This window comes from Lagopus muta, chromosome 13 (genome assembly GCF_023343835.1).
Source record: "Lagopus muta isolate bLagMut1 chromosome 13, bLagMut1 primary, whole genome shotgun sequence".
Classification (NCBI taxonomy): Eukaryota; Metazoa; Chordata; class Aves; order Galliformes; family Phasianidae; genus Lagopus; species Lagopus muta.
The window spans coordinates 3,843,379-3,871,039 of NC_064445.1; the positions used below are offsets into that span (position 1 = coordinate 3,843,379).

Below are 27,661 nucleotides of genomic sequence, written 5' to 3' on the forward strand. Positions count from 1 at the left end.
TATCCCCATCCTCTCATTCTGGCAGAGATGGACAGAGGGAAAGTGCCTTCAGCCTGTGGATGTTTGGGTCAGGATGCTATACTCTGCTTAAGGGATGGGTACTAAAAGCACAAGGCAGATGCACATGCCTAGCTTAGGAGCATGGTGCTTTTGCCTCTCAGCCATGCACACATCACAGCAACATGATCCCACACCACAGCGCCTGGAAGGACAGGCAGGTGCTGTGCCACCAGCACACCTGTAGCCCTGTTAGAAATGTTTTTGTAGGGGTCTCCACTGCCCTCTCTCACCCACCAGCCCAACCCACAGTGACAGGGCTGGGAGATTTCCTTTTGGCTCAGTCTCCAGCACACATGGCCACTCACCAGCTGTCAGCAATGTCTGTCAGGGCTGCCTCTGAGCAAACAGCTCATCCTTGGCACCGGGTAGGAAGCAGCAAGCCTGGAACTGTGCCGGAAGGATTTATCTCCCCTATTTTCCTTCTGCCACTCTGCAAACAAATCTCTGTCCCCAGCAGCATCCCTTCCTCCCTAGGAGCTCCCAGCAGAGAGGGACTCCCCAGATTTCATATTTCTGTACACAGTGCTGACCTGCTGCCTGAACACTCACCCCTAACCCCACAGTGCCACCCTGAGGGTGCCACTGCCCACAAGGCATTGCTCTTTTTAGCCTCACTTTCACATTTGTTTTGTCCCAAGCCCAGAAAATAACTTCAGATAGTCCCCTGTGAGTCTCACAGAGTTGTACAACCGCCCCATGAGGCAGTTACCTACTCTCTGATGAGACAACCCCAACGCAAGGTTAATTACAGAGCTGTTGATCTCAGCAGAGATTTAATCCCTGCAAGAGAAGGAAGGCTTCATAGCAAACATCCCCAAATTCATCAGCAATGGAAGAGAGAGCAGCCAGTCTGCCCATCCCAGAGTGCACGGGAGCAGGTGGTGCCTGGCTGAGCACCTGGGAGCTGTGGGCTCCCTCCAGCAGCACCATTCCATCCCCCAGCCCCACGTGGAAGCAGAACGGGGACACGGTGCTGGCACTGCTGGGGAAGGCGCCCAGCTGGAGCGGGGAGCCCAGGGCCCCCAGCACTGCTGCCACAAGTATTTATGCACTTCACATTAAACAGGCACTCAACTGAGACAAACCAGACCAAAAGTAATCCCGGGAATGGGGTCTTTCCAGCCTCCGTGGACCCTAATTAATGGCTGATGGCTGGGCTGGCTTCTGGGCAAGGTCATTCCTCTTCTCTGCACCCAGAGCACGACTGCTGCTTGCTAAAAGCCGAAGAGGAGAAAACCTAATTTTGAGGACACAGCTTATCAAGTGTCAAGACTGCCTCCTAGGATCAGCCTACAAATAAGATGAGGTCTAACCTGAACACTGCTGAAACACCAGGGTGCAAATCATCACCGTTATTATCTAGCAAAAACACAGCCCGCAAGGCTGAGCATCTAGGGAGTTGCCTTGGGGTGGTTCTCCCCCCCACAGACACACGGCCACCAGCTGTCACAGCTCACCAGTTAAATTAGGTCCAACTCTGGTCACTTTATATCCTCCCCCGGAGAGACCCAACACTGGCAGAGGAAGCCTTGATACTCACCTCCCCAAATCTCACCCTCCACATTTAGGAGCGATGCGCTGCCCAAAAAGGTCAACTCGCTCCTTCCACGCTCACAGGCAGGAGGCACTCTTTGGGTCCTGCCAAGAATACAAAGTCATTTCCTGCCCATCGTGACAGACCTTGGGTACAAGACAGCCACCTGCAGCCAGCTGTCCCCAGTTCCTCCCACTGACAGTGCTCCACCAGGCAGCATCTCCTTACACGTGTCCCCAGGAAGAACAGCCAGGCACATTTTCTTCCTTTAAATATAGTTTCCTCGCAATACAGCCAGCCAAGGCCATAAGCAATAAATATTGCTGCAATCCAACCTCCTGTGTTTGCTCTTAAGTTTTATGTGCTGCAAAGGCCATCCTTTGTAATGCATGGTACAACAGCAAGAGCACTAAAATATCACCTGGCCTTTGCAGTTAGTTACATGTCAAAAGCAAGCTAAGAGGTTTAACTAGCATCAGCGTTAACTGACAGAGCCCTCCTGAGAGTGAGGGTTACTTACAGGTGTACTGACACACACAGGTTACAGCAGCCCCATTGAGGAAGGGAATGCAGTGCCAGCACCAGGCCTGCCTAATTACCAGCAGCTGCTTCATCAGCAGGTGCAACAAAAGGAGCAAGATGACAAATTATTAATCACTTAAAGCATATAAAACATCATTCACTTTCTGACAGCAGCATGATTGGCTCTCAGGGCTGTGCAGCGGCCAGTTGCACAGGGGGCACAGCATGGGGAGTGCAAGGTGTGCTGCACCACAAACACCTCACGTACAGTCCAGGGCAGCTCCCAGCAAAGCCTCCTGAAGCCTGGGGCAGGAGGACCCCAGATCCAACATTGCTGCTCTTTCCTCCCTTCCTGTTGCTACAAAGTTGTGCTCCATCAAGTTGAAATGAAAAGCACCATTCTTGTTGCAAATCTTTTGCTAAAGAACAAAAGCAATCAGATTTGCTCTGTGGCCAAGGAGACCAGGGGTGACCTTCCATGCCTGCTCAGGAAGAGGAAGATTAGCTCCCATGACCTCAGTTTGGACCACATTTTAAACTCCTGCTGTTAAGCCAAATTTTGGGGAGAAATGCCCCAAATGAGAACCATACCAGAGAAGCTCTTTAGCAGAATCAGGAATGCTGTTGTCCTATGCATGGAGCACAGGGAGACACCCACCTTGGACCCACCTACTGATCCTATTTCCCAGCCTGAACCACATCACATGGTGATACTCAATACAATTAACAATGCACACAATAACATTAACTGAGAATTAATTTCTTATCAACAGATCCACTGCATCTTGCTGCACAACAGTTCCTCCAGGTTTGTTTCCTCCACAACAGGATAAACCCCAGTGCTGGTACAGGATATCTGGTGTTTGTCTTACAGCACTGCTGTGCATCAGCTGCTTGTTTTGGACACAAAAGAAAATGAATCCTTTCTCAAAGGTATTTTTTCCCAACTGATTTCCACCACATTGTTTGGAGGACACACACCAGGCACCTGCCTCCTTGCACGGTCCCCCCGGGGCTGAAGCCACAAGGGCAAAGTTGAATCCCTCTTCTTGCATAAGACTGCAGCAACCAGGGAATTTCGGGGAAGGAGAGCAATAAAATGCTATTTATGTTACGTAAACACTCTGAACAACAAAGTGGTGTGGAAGAAACCCAAAACCCTGACCCAAGCTCAGCCGCCTCAGCTTCCTGGTCCTGCTGAGAAAAGCTAGGAGCAGAGTCACCGCATGGGAAGTGCTGGCTGCTCCAGGTCACTGCCAAGCTGCACAGTCGTCTGACACTGGTAGGAGGTGGAATACTGCTGATGACCACTAGATAGAGAAGTGGCACTAGCAGAAAGAAGGTGCAGCTGAGGCTTTCCTTTTTCAGACATTTCCTCCAAAAATCGGCCTTCTGCATAGTGACAGGATTTCTGCCATCACCTCTAATAAAAGCAATGGGTCAGTGACAGACAGCAGCCAGGAGATGCTCAGCACCGCCAAGTCCCAGTGTCACCAAACACTGCCAGAAACACGGCTATTTACCTCCCTTTCCTTACTTGAAATGGGAAATACCTCACATTCCTCAGCATATTTCACTGCTGCAAGAAGCGAAAGCGTGGGGCTCAACAGAGTTACACTTCTCCATGTCATGCAAGACCACATGCAAAACCAGCAAGGAAGTTCAGCAGACGCAGCCCAGATTACACGTTAGCCAGTCCCCATCTGTTTAAAACCACCCGCACAAACACACCAAGCTCAATTAATCTCAGGCTGTTCAGGAAAAGCCACTGAGGGTGACCTGCGGGTACAGCGTTCCCACAGCTGTGCCGATAACGCGGGGATGTTTGCAGATACACCCTAACACATGATAGCTGGCGTGCTGAAAGCAAGGAGGGGAAGAATGGTTTTGGATTTAAAACGCCACCAAACAGTGAGATACGATCCAATATAGTTATGTTCTGCCTCCAGAGGGTCACTCTTCCCCTGATTTACAAAATCCTCTACTTGCTGCTTCCATCGAGAGCATTTACAGTGGTGTGTTAACAAGAATGGAGGCACAGCTCAAGAGGACAGCATTGTTGCTCCTTAAATACCAGGCCTAGACTTGGTGGAGCTATGCAGTATTTTGTGCAGTAAAGGAGGAATTAGCTGATCCACTCCCAAATGCATTTATCATTAAAATAAAAATCTTCTGTCGTCTTGTTTAATGGCCTTAGTAAAAAATAATTGCAACGTCTGGTTGCTTTCAACAACATGTGGTTTTAATATTTTAATTGTTACAAACTGTTTAATAATGTTGAACAAAAGGCGTGTCCAAGCAATTATTGTGTTTATTAACTTTTCTTTTGAGAACTTGATAAATTATATTACGCATATACAGCACTTCAGATATTGCAGCATTACCTTATTTTGTTTAAAAGTGGAAAGTTAGCCAAAAGTGACTAGTTTTGGTGCAGGTTAAATAGTGTATTTTCAGTAGATGAGCACTGTGCATCACTTCATCCAGCAATCTGGGAGTCCATGCGTTCTTCTAATCCTTACACTGTTTCATCTAGCCAGGGAATTGAAAGAGGGTGGGAGCAATGAAGCTCACCGAGCCTGGCAGGACACAGTAAGCCATGGTTCTGCTGAATGTGAAGGAGAAATAGAGCCTTGAATGCTCATCGCCCTACCACCACGCACCCGATGGACCTCCCCACTTGGAGCCACAGGGACAGCGCCCACAAGGCCATTCCCAAGCCCCCAACACCTCCCTTGAGGACAGCCATCACCATGCCCCATACACAGCCCATGTGTGGGTCTCCCCACGCAGGGGCCAGATCTGACCCTCTGCCACCCCCCCCATCCCCATCCCTCGGACGTACCACGCTGTTCCCAGGCTTATTTTGTTTACATTTGATTCAATCAAGTTGTGGCCTTTTGGCCTCCTTCCAAATTAACTTGTAGATGACCTCTGCCGTGCCCTCTCCCAGCAGCCAGGCCTCCGAGAAACAGGCCATTAAACCCACAAACAAATATCAGATATATTGGTTGATCAAACCAGCTTCAAACACAGCTATTTAACCTCTGGCACATGCTTTTGCAAACTAAGTATATTTCGTCTTCAGCCATTCACCCCTCTTGGCTTACTTTTCTTTTTACCTTCCCCTCCATCTAGAGCTCCGTGCTTTACAGCCTCATAAAACTTGGAAATGTTGCTCTCATCCTCCCTTAAAGCCCACGAAGAGCAGCTCAGGGTCTGTTCACACGGCTCCCACTGCAGGACTGAGCCATGGATGTGAAGAGGCAGCAAGATCCTGCCCGGCCGTAACGCTCCCTGAAACCCTGTGCTCCCCTTATTTCCAAGGAAATAAATCAAAGTTGGTTTCTCAGGGGCTGTGAAAACATGCTGCCTGGATTCTGATCCCCAAAGGGCTTTTTTTTTTTTCCAAGGGCTTATGTGGTAGTTAGATTTCTGGCTAGAGAATTTGCAATATGATAAAAACACAGTCCCTATATGGGGCAATAAATTACAGATTGTTTGATGTGGAAACCAAAGAACTGTCAGACTCCAGTATATTTGAAATATTCTAAATGAGCCCTTAACTCCAGTGTCTGGAAATGTACAATATGTTTCCAAGCCCTTCAGTCTTGAAAAGGCACATCTCTCTCACTTAATTTTCCTTTTACGGATTTTATTCTTCATTTTTAGTGAATTTCTTTCCCCCCTTCTCTTCTAAAACTGTGCTTTTCCTCCTAGAGATGGGCCTGTGATAAACAATAGGATTCATCTAAGCATAGGAAGAGATCAAAAATAGGCAGAAGCTGAAACTTTGGGAGATGCTGCTCTGCCCCAGACTTCGTATGGGATGTTACTGCTCCATCTGCCCACCCGCACAACAGGAACAGCCACTGCCCCAGCTCATCATGCTGTTTTGCAGGTAACTGAAAGCTTAAGCCTTGCTCCCATCTATCAGCCTGTCCCCATGGTGGGGAGAAAATTGAGCAAACAGAGGAAATAACTCATTTGCACACTGCTTTTCACCTAGGAATGCTACTAAGTCACAAAAAATAGAGCAAGACCTCGTGCTGACAATGAATAACCTTTCCACTTTAATATATTCTCAAGTGTGGGATGAGCGAAAACCCTTCTAGACAGAAACAGACCCCATTCACTCTGGGAAATAAAAGTTAGGAACTGCTTCCAACTCATTTTCCTGAAGGTGACCCTTGGCCTCCCAGCTGAGATAACAATGCTAATATTTATGGATGGGCCATTCGTGCCTCTGGGCACAGAGCAAAAATAACTCAAATCACAACTTGGTAGACCTCTAACAGAACTGAAGAGAAATCCTCACATCCAACACAGCCATAATAAACCATCTCGCCCACCAACGTGAGAAAAAAAATAGCACCACCCACAACCTCACATTCAAACCCAACAGAAATGGTCTGGAGTTACAATGTGATGAGTGGGCATCTAGTGTGACTCATCCAGAAGGAACCGACCTGAGGCTACACACTGCTCAGATGGCCAGGCTTCATTTGCTCATTCACGTTAGCATGATAAAAGGTGCTCAGACCACACTAATGCAAGCTGGCAAGCTTGTTGACTTCCTTTTCTCTCCAGGCTCACTTTTCTGCGCTCTTTCCAGTCTCTGTGCATTTGGTTCTGGTGCACGAACAACACTCGTTCCAAACTGGAGAAGTCTGAAGAGAATTGCTGCTGTCTGCCTGCACTTAACCAGATTCAGTTTGAGGAGATGTGAGCTAAAGATTTCCTCAAGCAACACATTCACCAAACAAGTTCACCCAACTTCAGTTGGTGCCCCGCTGAAAAACACGCGTTATTTCAATGATGTGAGTAGCCTGAAGTTAACAAGAGCTACAACAACTGGCATGGCTCCTGTGTCCACCTGTATGGACTCAGGACCTGAACCTCCAGCACAACAGATGAGGAGGATTCCATAATATACCTGCAGTCACACGGCAATCCAGGTTAGAGCTCTGAGCACTACGAACGCTCTTTTCTCTTAAGGGCTCTGGATATTTGAAAAACCTCAGAAACCACGGCCCATCGTGTTGGGTCAATGCATCGTTTCTCAGCCCTCCCCACCCTGGGAGCCCACACTGCTTCCCAGATCCGGAGCCAACACCTGAAAAACAACTGTAATTCATCCAGAGCTGCTCCTTCCACATTTCCTACTTCTTTGGTTTTCAAGATGTGTTCCAGATGTGAAGGAGATCACAAAACTTCTGTAGGCCAAGAAAATAAGTGTGGTGGTGAGCTCTGACACCCAAAATCCCAAACTTAAGTAACATCCACAGCATGATCCTTATGGTTCCCTTCCAACTCAAATTCTATGATTCCATGATTCTATGATACTTTACCAGCTTATAAGTCACTACCATCAATCCTCAGTACCAATAGCTATGATCATAAACAATTTTCACAAATCACTCTCCATTTTCTCCCTATTTCATTCTCGCTCTCAAACACAACTTTCCAAAGGGATTGATTTCTTCCAACTCTTACAATTCCTGCTGCTCAAAGCAAAACAATTCATCCACTCCTCACAACACCACAACTTTCCAGCCTGATACTACAAGCAAACAAGAGAAAGTCCCATAAGAGCCCAGGAGCTGCCCATGTTCACCCACTTACCCCTATTTTTCTTAGGACAGGGCTGCACACAGCTGTACCCAGCCGAGCTGTGTTTACCCAGGGTCTCTCGTTCCACAAATCTCAGCTCCTTGGCAGCCTGAACTGCTCAGCAAAGACCTAACTTGACCTAATCTGGCAGCCAGCATTTCACAACTACTTTATGTCAGCAGTTTCAAGTACACTAATAACCATGTTTTGTTCGGTGCGACTTTCTCACTGCGAACGGCAAAATATCATTATCACCTGCAGGTTGAAGCCTGCCCTCTACCCCATTTAATAGGGAGCTGATTATGCTATTTTCACCTCCCCCCCTTCCCTTAATAATTACGTGCTGTTGGCAGATGGCACAGCTCCACACACAAAGGCAGCATGGCTGCATTGCCACCACCGTGTGCCGGGACCCCAAGCACCCCATTCCCAGACAGTGGCTAACGAGGCGTGCTGCCATCGCAGGGCTCTGAGCATGAGCTGCTGTCACAACAGTCCCTGACGGCTGTGGGAGCAGGAAAGCAGAGGTTAGCAGAAAAGTAGCTACGCCAGCAACTTCAGGCAGCTCAGCCCACCGGCCCCCGGTGCTGCTGGGCTGAACCCCAGGAAGCTGCCGCTGCCAAAAGCATCATGCCAGGGCCATCGTGGGCAATGTCCTCACCAGGAAAACTCTGCTGGGGGAGAGTGGGAAGCTCAGCTGTGTTGGAAGACAGCATTCCTACCCGAGTGTTTGCCTAGCTGTTCCCAGAGAGCATAGAGGTCCAAGCTGTCAGCCTGTAGGGTCCCCTCTGAGAGTTATACAGTGACACAGGCTGCAGAGCCAGACCCCTGTCTAGCGAGCATGGTGAAGGCAGGGCTGGCTCCAGGCAATGCTGTAGGAGAGCTTTGGGAAGCTAAACTCTCCCCTCGCAGCACTATGGAGAAGGAAATTTCCTCTGCAGAGCTCTCTTCACCACCTGAACACAGAGCAGAGCTGCCCCCTAACCCTTTGGCAGCAGTGGAGCTTGTTCACAGACTTCACCTAGGCTGGCACAATAGGGTAGAGACAAGATACTGCTTGTCTCTCTGCAACGACACTAGGTCTGAGACCGTGGGAAGGAAGCTCCCAGCATGGCAGAAAGGATCTCACTCAGCTCTGCCACATCCCCATTTAATGGCCACTTGTCCCTGCAGTGACGAGGAAAGGACTTCCAAGGACATACAGCAAAGAAGCAAGTGAGCCTCTCTGTCTGCAAAGCAAAAGGGAACTTCAAACAGAGTTGACTTTGGGCACGAGCCACATGACCAGCACCATATGCTCAGGGACACCACAGCAGCACCATCTCACACTGTGTCAGGGATGAACACCCAGCAGAGGTGCAGCACAGGGATGCAACCAGCACCTAGGCACAGGCTGATCCCAAATGCTCCTATTTAGCCCAAGGGCTTGAAGGAGCATCTTCCACACATGCTGGCAACAAGTGGGGCCGAGGTGGCACCAGCTCTGCACCCAAAGCTGCCCACGGTTGTTTGGCTGAGCCCAAAGACAGTGTAGGGGAAGTCATACTGATTTGGAAACCGCCCACAGCCATCCCTGCTGGCAAGACTGCAACAGACCTGGTTGATGTGTTTCAGCTTGTCAATGATCTGGCTGATCACTGGCTCAGGACCTTTCATCTTCCCCTCGTGGTTTCCAGGCTGAGATTTTGCTCCGTTCCTTGGGATTTGGGGACTGTACCTGCAGGAGAGAGAACAAAGAAGACTGTGATCCAATGGGCTAACACAGAAAAGATCCTCAGAGATCAATACAAACAAAACTAAGTACCAGTCCCTTCAAAAATGGAGAGAATAAAACAGTTAATAATGACACAGAAAAGGCAGAAGTTTCCCATAAATATCTGCTCTGCCTTTGCAAAGAAACAAGATGATGTACTTACATCTTTTGAGGACAATGAACTCCTTTCCAGTCCATTAGTAACCAAGGAAGACATTAAACAATATACAACGGGGATAAATATTATCACATAACTTGCACCCAAGAGTCCTAAGAGAGCTGGCTGAGAAATTCTGGCTTGCTCATGTTTGTTTAAAATAAGTCTTGGCAGACCACAGAGACTCCAGTACAAGAGTGGTAGTGTGCCCACAGCCAAAAAAAATGAGTGGGATGACCCAGTTAGCTGCAAGCTGATTAGCATAACATCAACCCCTTGCAAAATAATGACTATCGCTGATGTGTGATTTCAATAATAAAGAATTAAAACATCAGAATATAATTAATGCTGTCAACATCGTTAATGGAAAATAGGTGTTGTCAAACAAAACTGATTTCAGTCTTTGATGAGATCCAGCCTTGAGGATCAAAGTAACTGCTTAGGCAGAACGTAACCTGACTTGGTGCAGTGCTGGGCTCCGCACCACACAATATCCTGCATTTACATGAGCATAATGCATGCCAGTAAAGCACACATGAAGCAGATTGAGAGCAGCTGCGAGACCCACAGGTGCAGCCTCCCCTGGCAGGTTGCAGGGATGCTCTGCTGAGCAGCATGGCCAAGCCAGCTCTCAGCTTTTTCATCAGCAATTAGCAAATAAATTGAAATCACAGGAATCAGAGCATGCCTTTCTTTGGAGAAAAGCACTCCAGGTACTGGAGTAACAGCTTGTGACACTTGGAACATGAGGCAAGCATACCTGCACTGACCTCAGCCTGGGCTCCTGGAGCTCAGTAAGAGGCCAGGACCACTCACTGCAGCACACTGGTGCTTTACTAAGCTGTGGGTTGTTTGCATTCCCTGCAGCCCCAGTTACAGGCCCCAGCACTGTACAAACACAAAACAAGCCCTCATCTCCTAGAGCTGACAGCCCAAGCACACGCTGCCAGAACCCAGCGCAGCCTACGAAAGCAAGATTGCCAAGATAACACCAAGCACAGTATGTCTGTTTTCCTGGTGCTGTGGGTAAACCTGAGGAGTGTTTCTATGCCTCATCTCCTGTGTGTTGCATCCCTACCCAGCTTCCAACCACTGTGGTGGTATCTGCCAGCTCCTATGCCATGTGCACGCATTGGTACTTCACCCTGCACTGCCAGGGAAATAATGGGCAGTGATTGGAATGAGGGGATGGAGATGGAAGGGATGGATGGGACCAGCTCTGGGAGGGTGCTCTGCTTGGGGGAGAAAGCAGAAGGGACATGGATTATCATCCGTAACAGCTGTTGGGGTACACAGAGGGTTTTGGAGATGCACAAGAGGTCGTCTACACTTAAACTCCAAATTAGCAGTACGAGGGTAAGACTTAGACATCCAGGGATGTGAAGTCAACTCTGGCTTTACACTGGTGGAGGAAGAATGAGTCCCCAGCATGTAAAAGAATAATAGAGTCACTGAGTTGTTTGAGTTGGAAGGAACCCTTAAAGGCCACCTAGTCCAACTCCCTTGCAATGAACAGAGACACCCACAGCTCCATCAGGTATTCAGAGCTCCATCCCCAGACCTTGGGTGTCTCCAGGGATGAAGCACCACCCTGGGCAACCTGTGCCAGTGCCTTACTGCCTTTATTGGAAAAAAACTTCTAATATCTAATCTAAATCTCCTCTCTTTCAGTTTGAAATCGTTTCCTCTTGTCCTATTACAACAGACCCTGCTACAGAGCCTGTCCCCTCCCTTCTTACAGCTCCTTTAGATACTGACAACTGCTACTGGGTCTCCCCAACAAACTCTCTTATCCAAGCTGAAATATTCACATCATTTAAAAACACAGTGCTGAAGTTGATTTCCACACCAACCAAAGCTTTTTCCAAGCAGGAGTTACCCATACACGAGCACCCAGCATCCCCATCAGCATCCCGCTGCACCAAGCGCCCCCCTCACACCGGAGCAAGCACCAAGTACAGATACACCCAAGACATAATAGCTGCCAGCTCAGGAAGGCATTTCCCCACTCAGTCAGAGGTTTCTTCCAGGCTGAGAGCTCACAGCCCCCGGCCAAAAGCCAGCTGGGACCGCGTGCTCTGAGCTCCATCTCGTGGGAAGCCAGCGCTGCAGCAAGCGCAGAGCAGCCCTGCAGAAGTGCATTTAACCCCCTGCAGGGGAACAAAACACTGGAAGCAGCGAACCACTCAACCTGCTCCTTATTTGTCTCAGAGTCGCTTCGTGCCACTGTGCCAACCTGAGGAACGCGTCTGGCAGCTGAACACAATCGTCCGTGCTGCACAGGGCTGTCACAGTGCCAAAGGAATTGCCGTTTTTCACATCGCTGTGAACTGAATTTAGAAACACTTTAAAGTGGAAAAATCTCCTGTGGTTTAAGCGATTTAACTAGCTGGATAAATCTCCCACAGGTTTTAGTAAGAGCAGAACTGAGCCGCTGTTTGGTGCATACCTGAATTATTACAATCTCTCTCCTAAGAAGCTTTACACAAAGAAACTCAATAGCTTGGTTTTGAGTGGGTGAAAGCCCTTCTGAAATTCAGGCAGCATTGCCAGAAAGGATTTCTCTACCCACATGAGGTCATATATATAAGGGAAGAAGGCAGCTACAGCAAGGTACCAAGCTTGCAGGAGGAGTGCAGGCTGCTATGCATTCATGCTTGCAGGATGCTGCCAGACCAAGGGTTAAGGACTCTGAGATGCAGTTTCAATGAGAGACAAGCATTCCTGAAATGCCACAAAGGGCAGCTAGCATCTCTCTCTGCAGCCTGGTCCAAGCAGTCAGGCCCCCAAGGACCTTAATGGGACAAGGAGATGCCTTTGGAGATCCCACAGAGCTGGAGGATGAGGGACTCCTAACACATAGCTCCTCTGTGGGCCGAGTGGGCTCACTTCCTCCATGGTTCCCCAGCCACAGTTAAGGAAAAAAAAGAGATTTGAGCTATCCTGAGCCACTTCAAACATGTGCCAAAAGCACAGCCCCATCTGCTTATGAATCTCCATCAACCCCATTGTACACCTCTACCATGGGGACAACAGCACCGGAGAGCAAACACACAGTAGTTAAAGTCCACCCAATGGTTATGGGAGCTGAAGGGATATCAGTGTTGCAATAAGAGCATGGTTTGGCTTCCACTTCATAAGCAAAGCTCAAAGTACTCTGTTCTTTGATGTGCCTCCATGTTGGTCAGCAGCAGGCTCCCTGGGGATGGGCTCTTGCTGGGGTCACAGTACTCTCCAAAGACAAATGTCATGTTGCCCTTGCTAAAAACAACTCAAAAGACAACCACCTGATGAAAACATTGATGAGCTCAAGTCTTCTGTAGGGATAACACAACTAAAGACCCTTTGTTCTCCTTTTCATCCACCAGACAAAAGTGCCAAAGGCTGAAGTCACATTAAGGGATTTCCTCTTTTCCTCCCCACCATCCACAAATGTCTCCTGTGAATCTTTGCTCATTCCAGCCTAAACGCAGTTCTTTCTTGGCTTCCATTTCAGAGCAAGGTAGACAAGATGACAAATGCAATTTAAATTTATGGCAATAAAAGTAATATGTGCGTTCATCCTTCCTGGCCATGCTAGGATTAGAGATGAGTTACTGCAAAGCCTGACACATGATTTAGAGAAAGTAATCTTCTAAGCCAAAGAATTACACCTTTTAGAAAAAGCTTTTTTTTCTTGTTTTTTTTCTTTTTTTTAAATCCAAGTAGCACTTTATGCTTGCCTTCCACTCGCACAGTACTGACTCAGATGCAACTGAACAATTTACAAGCAAGTATCTTTTGCAGGCTCTTCCTCTACTAGATCAGTGCAACACAGACTGCTATAAAACAGTTCAGTGGCCAAGTCTTGCCTCTTTGGAGGGCAGGAGTCCTTAAGAGGGCAAATACCAGAAGTCACAGCCAGTTTACACCACCAGTAGCTCTGAGCAAGTTTCTTCAAAAGCAACCAGAATACAGCACTCTCAGCAGGGAGCACTCAGACCTAAACCAGAGAGACATCTTCTGGTGGATTTCCAAATTCCACCTTCCTCCCAGCCCGGTCTCATTGCCATGTGAACCCTCTGAGGTTTTGCTGCAATATTTCCCTGCCAAAGAGCAACGCTGCCTCTTCCACCCCACTCTATACGCTGCACTGCAGGCGGTGAGCGTGCTGCAAATATTAGCTTTTATTAAAAGTTGAAGTCGCAGGTAAGAACAGCAAACACTGCATTATTCACTGCCAAACAACGGGAGTTTGAAGCGTAAAAGGACAGCCTGAATCCTTCCTCCATTCTTACATCAGTTCAGTAAAGTTCAAGACAAATAGATTCTGGAAGGATTGGTTAAACTTAAGACCAAGCAGCAGGCTTAATATAGGAAGATTCATGGTCTTCATTTCTGGAATACTCTGGAAACAATTATGGCCACTCAATAACCCACTGAATTTGCCTACTATCCTTTCATTATAGCTTACATTTGCTACAAAGCTGTGTTTTATGTGCTTGAAAAGTTATACAGCCTCCCTCTTTGGGGACTCCATTGTATCAGATATTTTGCAGCGCTGCCAGAAATAACCAAACCCTTCATGAGCTAAAGGGTTATTGCTGGCATGGAATTTCCTTTGTTCCAATTACAGAATCTCATTTTTCTCCCTTGCTTCCAATTGTGCTTTCATTGTTTATGATTTGTATGATTAAAACAAACCACAGCACACTGGCAAAAAAAGGGAAATCTGAGACTCCTAGCTTGAAGAAGAGGATCTGGCAAGGTGCTAAAAATATATTAATTTGGAATTGGTATAAGGAGAACAAGAGTTATGCGGGTGATTTAGATTAACACACAAGTTTGTCTGAAGCAATTTGGAAATGGTAATATCTAACAGAAATACTTAAAGCACTTACAAGTTCTGCAGCAGGCACATGTTGCTGTCATTCTATTCAGAACAGCTTGGGAGGAATATACAGCGTAAGCAGATTATTAAACTCTGAGAATCTAGATTTTAACAGGCTTTTAGTATTAAACGCTGTAAAAACTTAGTGCTATATATAAAGCTCAAATCATCTCCGAGATTCTAACTCCCATAGAAACTGAGACGAGTTCAATATCTCAGCACCCACTTGGCTTAAGTTGAAGGCTTTACATGAGCCAATTATCCAGCCAGGGCATCAGCTGTGGGAATCACAGCACGGGATGTTTTTTGCACACTGAAAAGTTTGAAAAACTGTAGCTCGTTGCCTTTTCTCTTTTTCTTCCCACTTTGGCTTGTGTTCAGCACAGCAAAATCACAGGCACTTCTCAGGGCACGAGCAGGGAAATCTGCTGTCCTCATACAGCTAGCAAAGCATTCCTTCTGCTAGGCCACGGCATCACATCTTAAAACCCCAAAAGAGAAAGTTAGCAAGCTAGTAACCCACAGATCAATCAGGAAGGAGGACAAATTCTTGCTATTAAGTTGGCTTAAGTTATTTAAGAAGTAAACGGGACAGACAAAGGACTACAAAATAAAACAACATAAAAGAAAACGTGGGAAACATCTCTTAAAGAAAAGCTAAAATACAGAAAGCAAGGTGAGTGGTGCTGAGCCATCAATGGAGCACTCGGAGTACCTAAAGGCACATGCCTTTGGAGGAGGAAACAGGGTGGTTCAGAGCTTAGCTTGGGGAATGGGACACAGCAGGAAGGCACTGAGCATCTCTGGCCCAGGGTTTCTCTCTAATTTCATTAATGCTTAGGAACTACATCAAGGATATGAGAGGTAAATGGCCACAAGCCCTACGAGAACACCAGCAAAGCCCAGATGGGTCCATGCAGACCTCACTGAGCTCAATGACACAGCAGTGCCTAACCAGCTTTGTCCAACATCTGCACAGCACCAGATACAATAACAGCACACACACATCCATCCCTGTGCTGTTCCAGGCACCTGGAGGGCTCTTGTGTCACACACAAACCCCAGAAACTCAGACCCCTCTCTCACAGCAGTAACAAACACAGAACAAACTACCATCTCAACAGCCTGAAATTGAAACCAGGGATTCAAAAAGCACCACATTTCTCATGAAAAGCAGCAAACTGGGCTCTGAATGAGGCCCAGCAGTTGCACGTCAGTCCAGCAGGAGGACGGCTGCAGCTGCACCAGAAATTCAGGCACACCACAGCATTCTCAGCACAGCTTGCAAAATCACTTCTATGAGGTGAACAGCTGCTTGGCTCCCTCTGGGGGAAAAGGCTGAATAAACACACTGGTGGTTGGGGTTACCTGGAATGCACCTGATTTTCAGGAATGCTCTCAGATTCCCTGAAAGGGATCCCCGGCCAGGAAGCCCAAGCACCCAGAGCACTGTTTTGGCAGCCTCAGCTCCACGTGAAGCAACACTATTGGCTAAGGTTGCAATCTTAGATGTTCAAATAATTCTTTTAAAAATACATTTTGATGCTATTTTGGTCCCTTCAGTGTTTCAGGCCAGTATTAGAAGTGCAGGCTAATCACCACTGGAGGTTACCGAATCAAGAAGTTCTAATTAATATCTCAACAACTGATTTTATTTCTATTTCTTCCCTTATGCAAATGACTTCATAGCAAAAGATGCTTTGCAAAGTAGAGTTATTAAAGAAAAATTAAATATAATTATTAAAAAAAAAAACTTCCAAGTTCTATTTCCACATTTACATTCCTAAGAAACAATTTTTGCAAGAAAATGCTCCAATTTTATTAATATTCCCCTCCTCCATTTTATGCTATTAATCCCACTCTTGTCTTTTCTGTTATCACCATCACAGCAAGTGCAGCCTGCTTGTGCCCCTCCATGTACCCACCCCATAACCTCTGTGCATGGCCTTGAGCATGAAAGCTCAGTGGAGGGTGGCACACGACTACTTCTCCCCTCCACCCTTTGCACATCAACCTGAGCTGCAACACGAGCAGATGCCAGTTCTGCCAAAGGTTTCTTAAGGCAACAAGCAGTGTCCTGATCTGGATAAGAAATGATGAGCAGTGCTGGGGAAAGGGAAGGAAGAAATGATTCACCTTCCCACGACTTCTTGTCCGTTCCAGCAAATGGTGTCGTTCTGAACAGCAGAGCTGTGGTTGCAGATGTACTCTGGCAAGCTGCTGTAAAAATCACTGTGAGACTTCAGCTTCATAATCAGTTCCCTGGAAGAAAGGGGAAAAAAATTGATTCTCAGTCACGAAAAGAAAATATAAGGTTGATGGCACTTAACCAGTGAAGGCAGTCAACAAGGCCAAACACAACAAGAGGACAGCAGGGAACAAACAGGCCACAAAGCATCAGTCTTGTTTGTGACCTCAAGCAGCATCGAGCATCATTCTCTGATGATATTCGGTCAAGGTCTGTGCTTTTCAGGGCAGAACTGTCCCGATGGAGGGGATGCAGCAGGGCCTCAGCCCACTGCAGCTCCAGGGTCACCTGGCCCAGGCAGGTCCCTCCCAGCAGTGGTACATAGTGACCAGAGCATGGGTCAACCCCAGGGCTCCAGCAGCAGACAGAAATGGGGCACGGGATGCAGCGGTCCTTGCAGCTTAGGTGTGCAGCTTGCAATGGAAGAGGTGACCTAGGGGCACTCAACAGCTGTTACTAGGAAATGACAGCAGATCTGATTAGGTAAACACTGCACAGAGCGGAGGAATATGAACAGTAGGGAACTGGAGGAGATCAGACTTGGCCTCACAACCTCCTGGCTGCAGTTCAGTACATTCATCTCTCTGGCAATGGGTTATTTCTCGGGGCATGCCGTGCTCCCCGCACCCCTCTCCCAGAGCAGGGATTTGCTGAGGTTCCTGTGAGCTCGGGGTCTCCTCTCCAGCCCAAGCTCCCGGCTGCCAGCTGGGGGCAGACGAAGCAAGGAAAAGCCCAGTGCTGGGTTTTGCAGGCGCAGATGGAAGCAGAAGCAGTGGGAACTCAAACCCCTCCCCGGCCCAGCGCAGCACAGCCTGCCAGCCTACAGCAACCTTCCCCTATCCACACCCATAAACAAGAGTTTGACTGGGGAACCCAGAGCCCTTACACAGGCTGGGAGCTCACCTTCCTGCACATATCTTTGGGCAACCACCTCCTGCAGTCACATATTGCACTGAGGAGAGAGGGCCAGCCCCTTACACCAAGCACAACAAAATAGGACGTGGTCTCATTCATTGCCTTATTTCTCAATGAATAAGACAAGGTCTGCTGTCCCACCAACCCTAAGCCAATTCACATCATGTCCAGCTCCTCACATCCTGCACATCCAAGCAGCATCAGGGAGAATAAAAAGAAGTTCCAAGCAGGGCAGGAAGAAGACAGAAGAAACTCCTCCATATCTGCAGGTATAAGCTTGTGTGATTTGTTGCAGCAGATCTCATTAGGCTGTGTAGTCCTAAAACAGCATCTCCAACATGTCGAGACAAGGGAGGAATGTGAGTCCTGCTGTTATCTCATGGGAACTATAACTGGAATGTGGCTCTGTTGCTCCAAGCTAGTCCATCCCCAGGTACAAGAAGGGCAGAATTTGCCCTTTCCTGTACAGATTTTTATAGTATTTACAACAGCAGTAAAGGCACAGCACCTGCTTCACTTGGTAATACGCAGTGGAAGGCTGTATATATCTCTGAACTACTGTGAAAGACTGCACAGAATCAAAGTGAAATAAGCCCACTGGCTGCACGTTGCTTCGTGCAAAGTTTTAGCCGACAGCCACCATTTCTACCCAGGGGTATATCTGGCACAACAGCAATGCTCAGCAAATCAGAAATGGCATTTTGTGCACTTACCTCCTCCTGCTCGACAGCGTTTCTTCCTGCTCTATGCGAGTCACCTTCAGGACTTTTTTGTCAATGAAGAGGTCTTCAGGGTAATTAGTGGATCGATACTGCCTCTGCTGAGCGTGACCGCAGAGCCGGCTGACCTGGAACATGCAAACACCACAGCATGAGGGAATATCGGGGCCATGAGTACTGAAGGAAGACAACAAAGATGCACGCTGCTGGGTTAGGAACTTTGTACACCACTGCCTACCTCCAGCAACCCCGGAGTTCCCAAATCACTCTCAGAATAGATTTAGGACTCTATGTTACTTCTCACTTCACTTACAGTGCCCCACTCCAAGGAGAAAAAAAAATGAAGTGAAATAATTAGCAGAGAACACACTGATGCACTTGATCTCCCTCCGAGCATAGAGCCACTTGAGTCTGATTCTGAGGATTTTTAAAGTTGCCACACATCTTACCCTGGAAGGTGAAGACACCATCCCTACAAGGATGCACATACCCAGTCTGCAGACCAAGGTGATGCCTGATGGACTCCCTCCCATGCACATCCCACTGCCCAAAAACAAACTGTTGCCATAAGGATGCAGCCCAACTCCTGAACGAGCACCCTTCTGTTGAGTTAAACTCACACTGGCAGAAAGATGCTCATGCATTTTTCCTCCCTTCCCCAAATTCGCAGCACCTCAGGGTACCACGCTCCACCTTTCCAGCCAGACTGTTAGGAAACACCTCCCTTCAAAAGGCAGATCCTGAGCCCTCCATTCTGCAGCTCGAAGCAGCTCAGCATCTGCAGAGCTCATGCTGCTGGTACCCAGGGATGAGCATCATACGTATCATTGCTAATTGAAAGAAAATCACAGCCTAAAATACAGCAAGCATTGCAGCTCCAGCTGAGTCATGTCATGGGAGGTCTTGATTAACAGGTTTCTGTTAATGACACAAATTAGATCATTAGCATACAGATGATGATTCGTTAAGTGGCTGCAGTGGCAAGAATCCAAAAGACCTCATTAAAGTTCTCCCACATGGCCGCTGCCCGGTGACTCCATGCCAGCTTCACGGCACTGCTGCTGCAATCTCACTGCAGGTGGACCTGTGCCCATCTCCTTCTGCAGGACACTGACAGTGGACAGCAAGACAGCTACCCCACCATGGCACCACCAGGCCAACCCAATGCTAGGAAATGCCCTTCTAAACCACTTAGAATCATAGAATCACAGAATCACCAAGGTTGGAAAAGACCTTCAAGATCATCCAGTCCAACCATCCACCTGTTACCAATAGTACTCACTAAATCATCATTGAGGTTGGAAAAGACTACCACGATTATCCAGTACAGCTATCAACCCACCAAACCTATCAGTTTTTCTGCAGGACTTGGGCACACTTGCAGAATGCTCAGGGACCACAAAGGCACCACAGCCAACATTGATTTCACTTTCCTCAAGCCTCATCCCACCACCCACATCCAGGCTTGGGACCAACCATGTACCTACAATACAATCCCAGCAGCACCTCATTGAGCTCCACATCACAGCACTGCAGCTGCTGAATGGCCCTGAGCAGCACACCGATTAAAAGCACACCCACTGCCCAAAGCTAAGAGCATCTGATGTGCAAGAAGAGATTAATTGCATTCTATTACATCCTGCATTTGGCTGGGCAAATAAATTACAAATATCACCTGTTTTGTTATCAAGAGTGGCAGTTTTTTTGCTCAGGATGCCATACAGTACAAAGTAAAAGTGAAGCCAAACAGGAAGCCAGGCACTGCAGTTTCTGTTTGTTGCAATAGGACACGGAGAAATGGTTTCAAACTAAAAGATGAGAGACTTAGACTGAAAAAGGAAGAAGTTATTTCCAATAAGAGTAGTGAGGCATTAGCACAGGTTGCCCAAAGATGTGGCAGGTACCCCTGCAGACACCCAAGGTCAGCCTGGATGAGGCTCTGAGCGCACCAATGGAGCTGTGAGCGTCCCTGCTCAGTGCAGGAGAGTTGGACCAGATAGCCTTTAAGGGCCCCTTCCAACTCAAACAATTCTATGAGGATGTATGAGGTGCTGCACATCTCATCCCAAAAGGTGCCATCTGAGACAGTGGGGGGGTCAGAGATGGGTTCTGCTCCAAACCCTAAAGGGGAAAAACAGGGCATGCAGACACTGAGAGACAGAGGGCACAAAATGAGCAGCAACAAAAGCTCCACCATTGCACCCACATTCTGCACAGGAATGCAAAGCAGAGGAGGGACGCGGGAAAAGGTCGGTTATTTTAAGCAGCCATTTGTGATGATTCCCTTTGATTTCCCCCAAACTCTGAAAAGCCTCCCTTCCCCCTTTGAAAGCGGCCTTTCAGCTGGCAAAGCCTATTGAACTCCGAGAGAAGAGCAAGGCCAGGATCAAGGCTTTTTTTTTTCCAAGGATGCTGAAGCGTGCTGAATGGGAGAGGAGGGCCCAAGTGACAGCGGGAACAATGGCACCATCTGAGGCACCACTTCAAAAAGCAAAGCACCCCGGTGGATGGGGCCACGCAACTCCACTGCAGTTTGTGCTGAGCCCCAGACATGGGACCAGGCAGCACTGGGGCTTTACAGGAGAGTGCAATAGATAGAGCCCCAAATTGCAGCCCTCTCACAAACACAGCCCCAAAACAGGGCAGCAGATGTAGTCTTGGCAAGCACGAAGTTGGGAAGTTTGGGCAGCATGTGCTGCAAGTTCTTACTTAGTTATTTATTCAAGGACCAATTGACCTTCTCAGGAAAAAAAACACACCAATGCGCAGCTCATCTTGTGAAGTCGCAGCCAAATGATTGTCACTTTTCAGTCAAAAATCCAGCTGGGATTTGAACATTAAGCAAAGTGAGAGAATGTAGAAGTAACAGATTGCCTGCTCATTTGCAGGGGCAGGATCGTGTGTGCATTGGAGGGGGAAAGGCGTTCACAAGCCATCTGCTGCAGCCTGCTGGGCCACCGGTGGTCCTGGGACAACATCTCAGCAAGTCTGTTTCCATCCTTCCTCTTCTTTGCCTCCCTGCTGCAACTAAAACACACAGACTCTGTTCTCCAAGCTCTTCCCGATCATCATTACTGTTCTAAAGCAAGCTCCAAATTTTAGAGTCCAGAAAATGACAATCTGAGATGCAACAAAGGGACAAACGTGGAAAGCAAAGCACACCCACAGAACAAAGCCAATGGATCTGTGGCTTTGAGTGCTGTCAGAGGCATCATAAACACACACAAATCCTTATTAGAAGTGTATTCAGTGCAAGAACGTTGCAGTCTTATTTCATGTCCCAGAACAGGCTGCAGCTTGAAGCATTACACTACAGAAAATGAATAATAAAATGGCAGAATGAGTTTTAAGCAAAATGGGTTGGGCTTTTTGGTTAGGGCACACAACACAACACCTCCCTCAAATCCCCAAACTTTCACAAGTGCCCAACATCACCAACTACTTCAACAGCCAAAGCTCGGTTTTCCTGCTCCATCTCATTAATACACTTGCTAATTCCTTGATTTCATTAGCATTCTCCAAGCAAGCACGATGCAGCATGACACTGCCTCCCACTGACCACCACACACCCCCACCTCTGCCCCACAGCCTCAGGGCAGCCCAGTCTAGGTACATCCCCACAGGCAGTGGGCAGCTGTCTCCCACACCCCAGGGGCTGGATAATGGCTCTGCCTGGAAGGGAGCATTGATCTGAGAGGAGCACAGGGAAAACCCTAATGGAGCACCATCTCAGCGCTCCTCCATTAATTTAGAGATGCCAAAGGACTTGACTTGCAATAGACACATGGGAATTACAGAACAGCTTGGGTTGGAAGGGAACTTAAAGTCAGTCCCTCTCATTGCAACCCCTTCTGTGGGCTGCGTGCCCCCCCACCAGCTCTGGCTGTCCAGGGCCCCATGCAACCCAGCCTTGGGCACCTCTAAGGATGGGGCACCCACAGCTGGGAAGCAGCACACAAGTGATGCCCCACACCAATCTGAGCACCACCTCTAAGAGGTGTGAGCATTCTGAAGGTAATTTCCTAGAAGCTTTCTGGAAAGGAAAAAAAAAAAAAAGCTCATCAGCTTTCCCTGATGAGAATGCATCAGACAAGCTGGGTACCTGCTGCAGCAGCTTCCCATCCAGACCACAAACCCTACTGCAAAGGACAGCTTTCTGTATTTGACCTTTGCTTAAACTTTAAGGAAAGCTTCCATTTGTCTTCTCTGTGAACTCTTCTGCTTATAGATTCATCCTCCAGGAAGAGACAGTACTTTTTTTCCACCACCTTTTTCCCCCCCTCCAGGGGATGGCCTCATTTTTAAAGACTTCCTCCTGCAATCTTCTCCACTCTCTGCAGTTCACATATGTCATTTTATACCTATTTCTGAGTTCCCTTCGGGAGAAGCCGCGCATTAAACTGAGAAGCGATTAACTACTGTAAGTGATTTGAACACAGCCTCGGAAAGGGCGATTTGCCACAGTGCACAGCTTCGCTCAGAACAGACCATCAAAGCCCTGGAAAAAAAACACACTGCCTTTGGAGAACCCACAAAGCCCTGAGCATCATCTCATGCAGGATCCTCCTTTGGCCACTCATCCTGAGAGCAGCAGAGCAGCTCCGTGCCCTGGCGCTGCCTCCCCTCTCCTTGTGGCTTTTTCACAGCCCGCTCTGCTAAATGTCACACGTATCATTAGCATTATAAACAGGGGATGAAGGCGTTCTTTATCTTCAAAGTCACCATAAAAGTGAACCTGAAGTCTGTTACTCAAATGCTGCGACAGAAATCAGCTTAATTAAATTCTAAAGGGCTTAAAACAAAATATACATTGCAATGATGGGGGATAGAGCATAAACTTTTTAATAGTAGTAACCAAGCCTGTTTGCCATTTCTACAGGTGTAATAAAAATGCTAATATATGTTAATGTTTAGTCTGTGGTTAATGTTTTGTCTTGTTAATTTCCCCAGGGCTTTTATTACTGATTTAAATCTGCCACAGTGCTGGAGTGATTGCATTGCTTCCACGGACTGTGGCCCACTCTCAAACCCATTCCGATTAACAGAAGTGAATAAACATTTAGCTAGGACAAATGTTCTTATTCTATGCTTGTAATCATTATATACATTTTGTCAGGAGGATGTGAAAGAACTCCGCACTCCCTCACCCTTCTCACAGCAGAAGATATGATTATGGACATAACAATGAATCTACAGCCCTTTATTTTTTGGAAGCACGTCATTATTCAGCAAGTAATGATCACTGCGGTTTCACACGCTTGAGCAGGAATGCAGTGTGACAACATAGATGTCTTCTGCACACATTTCTCTAACATTCCCCATTAACAGCATGCTGCTGCTGTTAATCAGCCCTGTTGCATTACGACCCATGATTCAGACATCACCTTGCAGGGATTACATAAGACAGCCTCCTGACCAAGCAGCCAGAACAGCAGGGATGGCAGGGAGCGACCTGCCCTCCACGCTGAGCACTGTTCAATAATGCATCCCCTTTAAATAATGTAGCACTATAATGTGTAAGATGCACACAAACACTAATGCTTAGAATAACAGCGCCTGTCACACCAGGGCAGGCAGTGCTGGGGGACCCCTGCAGTGCATTACCAGGGGGCTGTCACCTCCAAAGCCCAGTGGACATCCCAGCTGAGGAGGGATTGGTGAGAAGGAAACATAACCATGCAATTTTTCCACCGCATCCTCCAGTCAGAACAGAGTGCCACGAGATGCTTTGCAGAGGCTCAGTGTGGCAGCAGGAGCATGGAGGACCCCTCTGCACCCAAGGCTCAAGCAGAGGGCTGCCAACGCATTCCCATTGCAGCATGGCACCCCACTCCCAGCACCACCCAACATTCCGTGTGTACATAAACCAGCACACCCTGCCTAGCTCCCACCCTCACTGACCCAATCCTCCGCTGTGCTGATGCCCTTTTGCTCAAAGGAGCCATGACCTCCGTTGGAGCAGAGCCTTTCAAATGTGCATAAAATAACGCAAACAAGATGTTCCTCCTTTCTAGCACCGCCAGTATGCAGCATTTAATCCACCAGAGAAAGCTGCTTCGTGTTTAAGCAAAAGGCTGTTTATTGTTATTTATAGGTAGAGAGGAAGTTGGACTAAATGATCACAGTTGTTCCTTCTGCATTTATAATCTATGACATGCAATTAAAGCACAACTTTTGAAGTCAGTGTTTCCCTCCAGTGTTTTGTTCATTCCATGTTTAACACAAAACAGAGTATTTGTTTCTTATGGGCAGACCTGGGCAGCAGACCACAGGGCACACACTGGTGTCCCAGCACAGCTAACAGTAGGGACCAGTCAAGCAAAAAAAAAAAAAAAACCACACTGGCTTCATTTTCAGTACACGCTGATGCAGTTTTCCCAAATGGAAACATTTCCTGGAACAGGGCCCCATAGCACACTAACGTACCCGTTATGTTTCTAAGTTAGATCCGTGCAGTCTGATGTTTCTTAGACAACCAAACCTCGGTTTTATTCCTGGAAAGAGGAACAGCATTGCCTGAATGATGAACACACAGCAAAGGGACAACGCAACAGAAAAGAAAAACAGGGAGCCAGGCCAACCAAAGTCTTGCTGAGGAGCAAAACTCATTGCGCACACTATTATGCTCATATCACCTCTGTTGCATGTCCCAGCAAGGCCCTCCTGCTGCAGAGAGGGTTACCTTCTCCAGCTCAACAGGCTGAGAGGCAAAGCAAGGAAGTGGATTTAAGGATGCCCAGTTTCCACCAAGATCATCCCAAGTTCCTTTCTGCACCTCTGCCTGTTGCGTGGCCACCAACACTGGTGAGAAAAAGCACAGGGCACAGACAGAATCATTAAGGGTGGAAAAGGCCTCTAAGATCACCAAGTCCAACCCAACCCATCCCACCATGCCCACAGCCACGTTCCTCAGTGCCACATCTCCACATTTCCTGAATGATGAGGGCTCAAGGCATGCAAGGTGCATTTGCTATTTTCCTTCACTCTGTTAATAGGTTTCCTTTGCAGATTGCTGTGGATTTTAATATTGCACTTTTTTTTTTTTTTTTTTTGCCTGCAGCACTACAAAAAGGAACAATTGGAGAAATGAATTCCTAACAGCTTAATTTAGAGAGGAAAAACAGGAAAAAACAGATATCTGCCATCAGTCTGGGACATAAGGCAGCAACCTGGAGACAGCCTGGCAGAGGTTATTTAAGAGCAGTAGTGTCAGCTGGGTAGCAAATGGGGTCAATATCCACTGGTCCAACTTTCTCCCTACAGCCTTGAGCAGCGATTCAATTATTCTTTGAGAAATACATTGTTGAATAATTAAAAAGTTACTGCATGACATTTTTTCTTTAACCAGACTGATTCAATTTGGGAAGTATAAAGCCATTATAATGTGTCAGCTAGCAATTAGCTACTGTACACTGTTTGTTCTTGAATATAATCTTTGGGTAGAAGGGTAATATTCTCGGAAACGCAGCATTAACTTGTTTCTCAATGACTTTAATATGGCTCTTTTCAAATTACTGCTCATAAAATCTCAGGAAAGAAAAATCTACTGATGATATCCCATCTCCTTAATTAGTTCTCTTTCTATCAGGAATCCAATAGTAAGTATAACATTTATATAAAACAGAGCACGCCAGGCTTACTGCTAACTCTGCTTTAACTGGTGATATCAAAGCAGGTAACAAAGAACAGCCATCCTGTAACCCATAAGGGTCTGTGCTCACAGGTATACACAGCTTTTTAGATCTCTACTTCAATGAACTCTTGCACCAAATCCCAAAAGGTTTTGGGAGCACTTTTTGCTATGAAACACCATTCAGTGAAGGGGCAGTTGAGCTGTGCAGAAAACCTTCTGACCCCAAAGCACCCCAATGCCCCCCAGCCATCAACAGAGGGCCAGAACCCCACTGCCTGTAGCTCTCCCATAGGAAGGGCCCCAGCAGCCACCTCTCCCATTCACAATACCACCTTCTGCTAAAGCAACCAGGCTGGAAGCACAGAAGCTCACCAGATCATCAGTGGTTTGTTTGTTTGTTTTAAGTTGCTCAACATCTCCTGCAAAGTGATAACAAGCACTGGATTTCCAGCTAAGCCCAGAGCACCACCAGGATGCGCTATGGGGACACGGGAGCCTCCCCAGGAGCACCTCCCAGCTCAGGGGTGCACAAGGCTGTGCCCACAGCCACACCGCAGTCTCCTGGGGCAAAGCCTGCAACGGAAATGCAGTAATTGTTAATGGCAGAAAGTGGTAAAAATCACTCAGCACAGCAGGGATCCGTTGCGGTAATATTCATCCATCCAAGGCCAACGAAGTGCTCAAGAAGGCCCTGTGTTCTTTCATCCCTCACAAACATCTTGTTATTCATCTTTTGATTTCTTAGTTTTGAAGCTACTGGATCCATATTAATTTTTTTTTTCCCCCCTTTCCTGACAGCAAATTGTCTAATCCAATTAAAGGTCAGCACAAAATAATTTACTCAAAACACAGCAGACAAGGTAAAAAGACTCCTATTAGATTTTTGACCGTGATAAAGGAATTACACTCTTCACAAAGACAAATCAGGCTTATTGAAAATGTAAATCATTATAAACATCTTTATAGAAAATATCTTCAGGGCTTTTTCTTAGACTTTGTAACACATCTTGCTCTTACACACGCTGTGGTTAGTACAATTGAATTACAGAGTGACTTACAGCAGTAGATTAGGTTCTGCTTGATTGAGAATATCTTTATAATGGAAATCGGTGTGCACTTTTAACCTTGTTACAATGCTGCTTTATATGTCTGATTAATATATTAGAGTGGCTCATTCCACAATAGGCTGCTTTCAGACAGGTGGAATTAATCTGGTTTTCATCGCAACACCTTTACTGATGTTGACAAACCAATGGCTGGAATTTGATCATCAGAAGCAAAATTCCTATCAATTCATATCCAGTGATTCCAAAACAAGGGGCAAAAGCACTGGATTGGAACAGATCAAATAATTTCACTCCGTTTCTGTATGTCATCTTCACTTTTTACTCACTTTGCAAGCTTTCACAACTCAGAGATACAGATTCCACAACAACTCCTGGTAGAAAGCGCTCCTGAAGTGCTTTCTGGTTCCTAAGCAGTGACATACAATGAGCAATGGGCTCACGTTGGATAGAAGGAAAACTTTCTTATGAGAAAGAGTGGTGCTGCACTGCCACAGCTGTCCAGGGAACAGTGGGATCACAATCCCCAAAGGTGCTCCAGAACCATGGAGATGTGGCACTGAGGGATGTGGC

The 27,661-nt window shown here is 47.1% G+C and overlaps 1 protein-coding gene across 1 annotated transcript in view; it reads right to left on the bottom strand.

Annotated features, from left to right (window-relative positions):
- Window positions 1-27,661, bottom strand: part of GPC3 (glypican 3) — a 114,105-nt gene that overhangs the window by 31,921 nt on the left and 54,523 nt on the right. The window contains exons 4-6 of the mRNA XM_048959846.1: window positions 18,386-18,519; window positions 16,646-16,771; window positions 9,326-9,446 (exon numbers count right to left, since the gene is read on the bottom strand). Coding sequence (XP_048815803.1) covers window positions 9,326-9,446; window positions 16,646-16,771; window positions 18,386-18,519 — 381 coding nt within the window. The remainder of the gene's footprint in view (window positions 1-9,325; window positions 9,447-16,645; window positions 16,772-18,385; window positions 18,520-27,661) is intronic.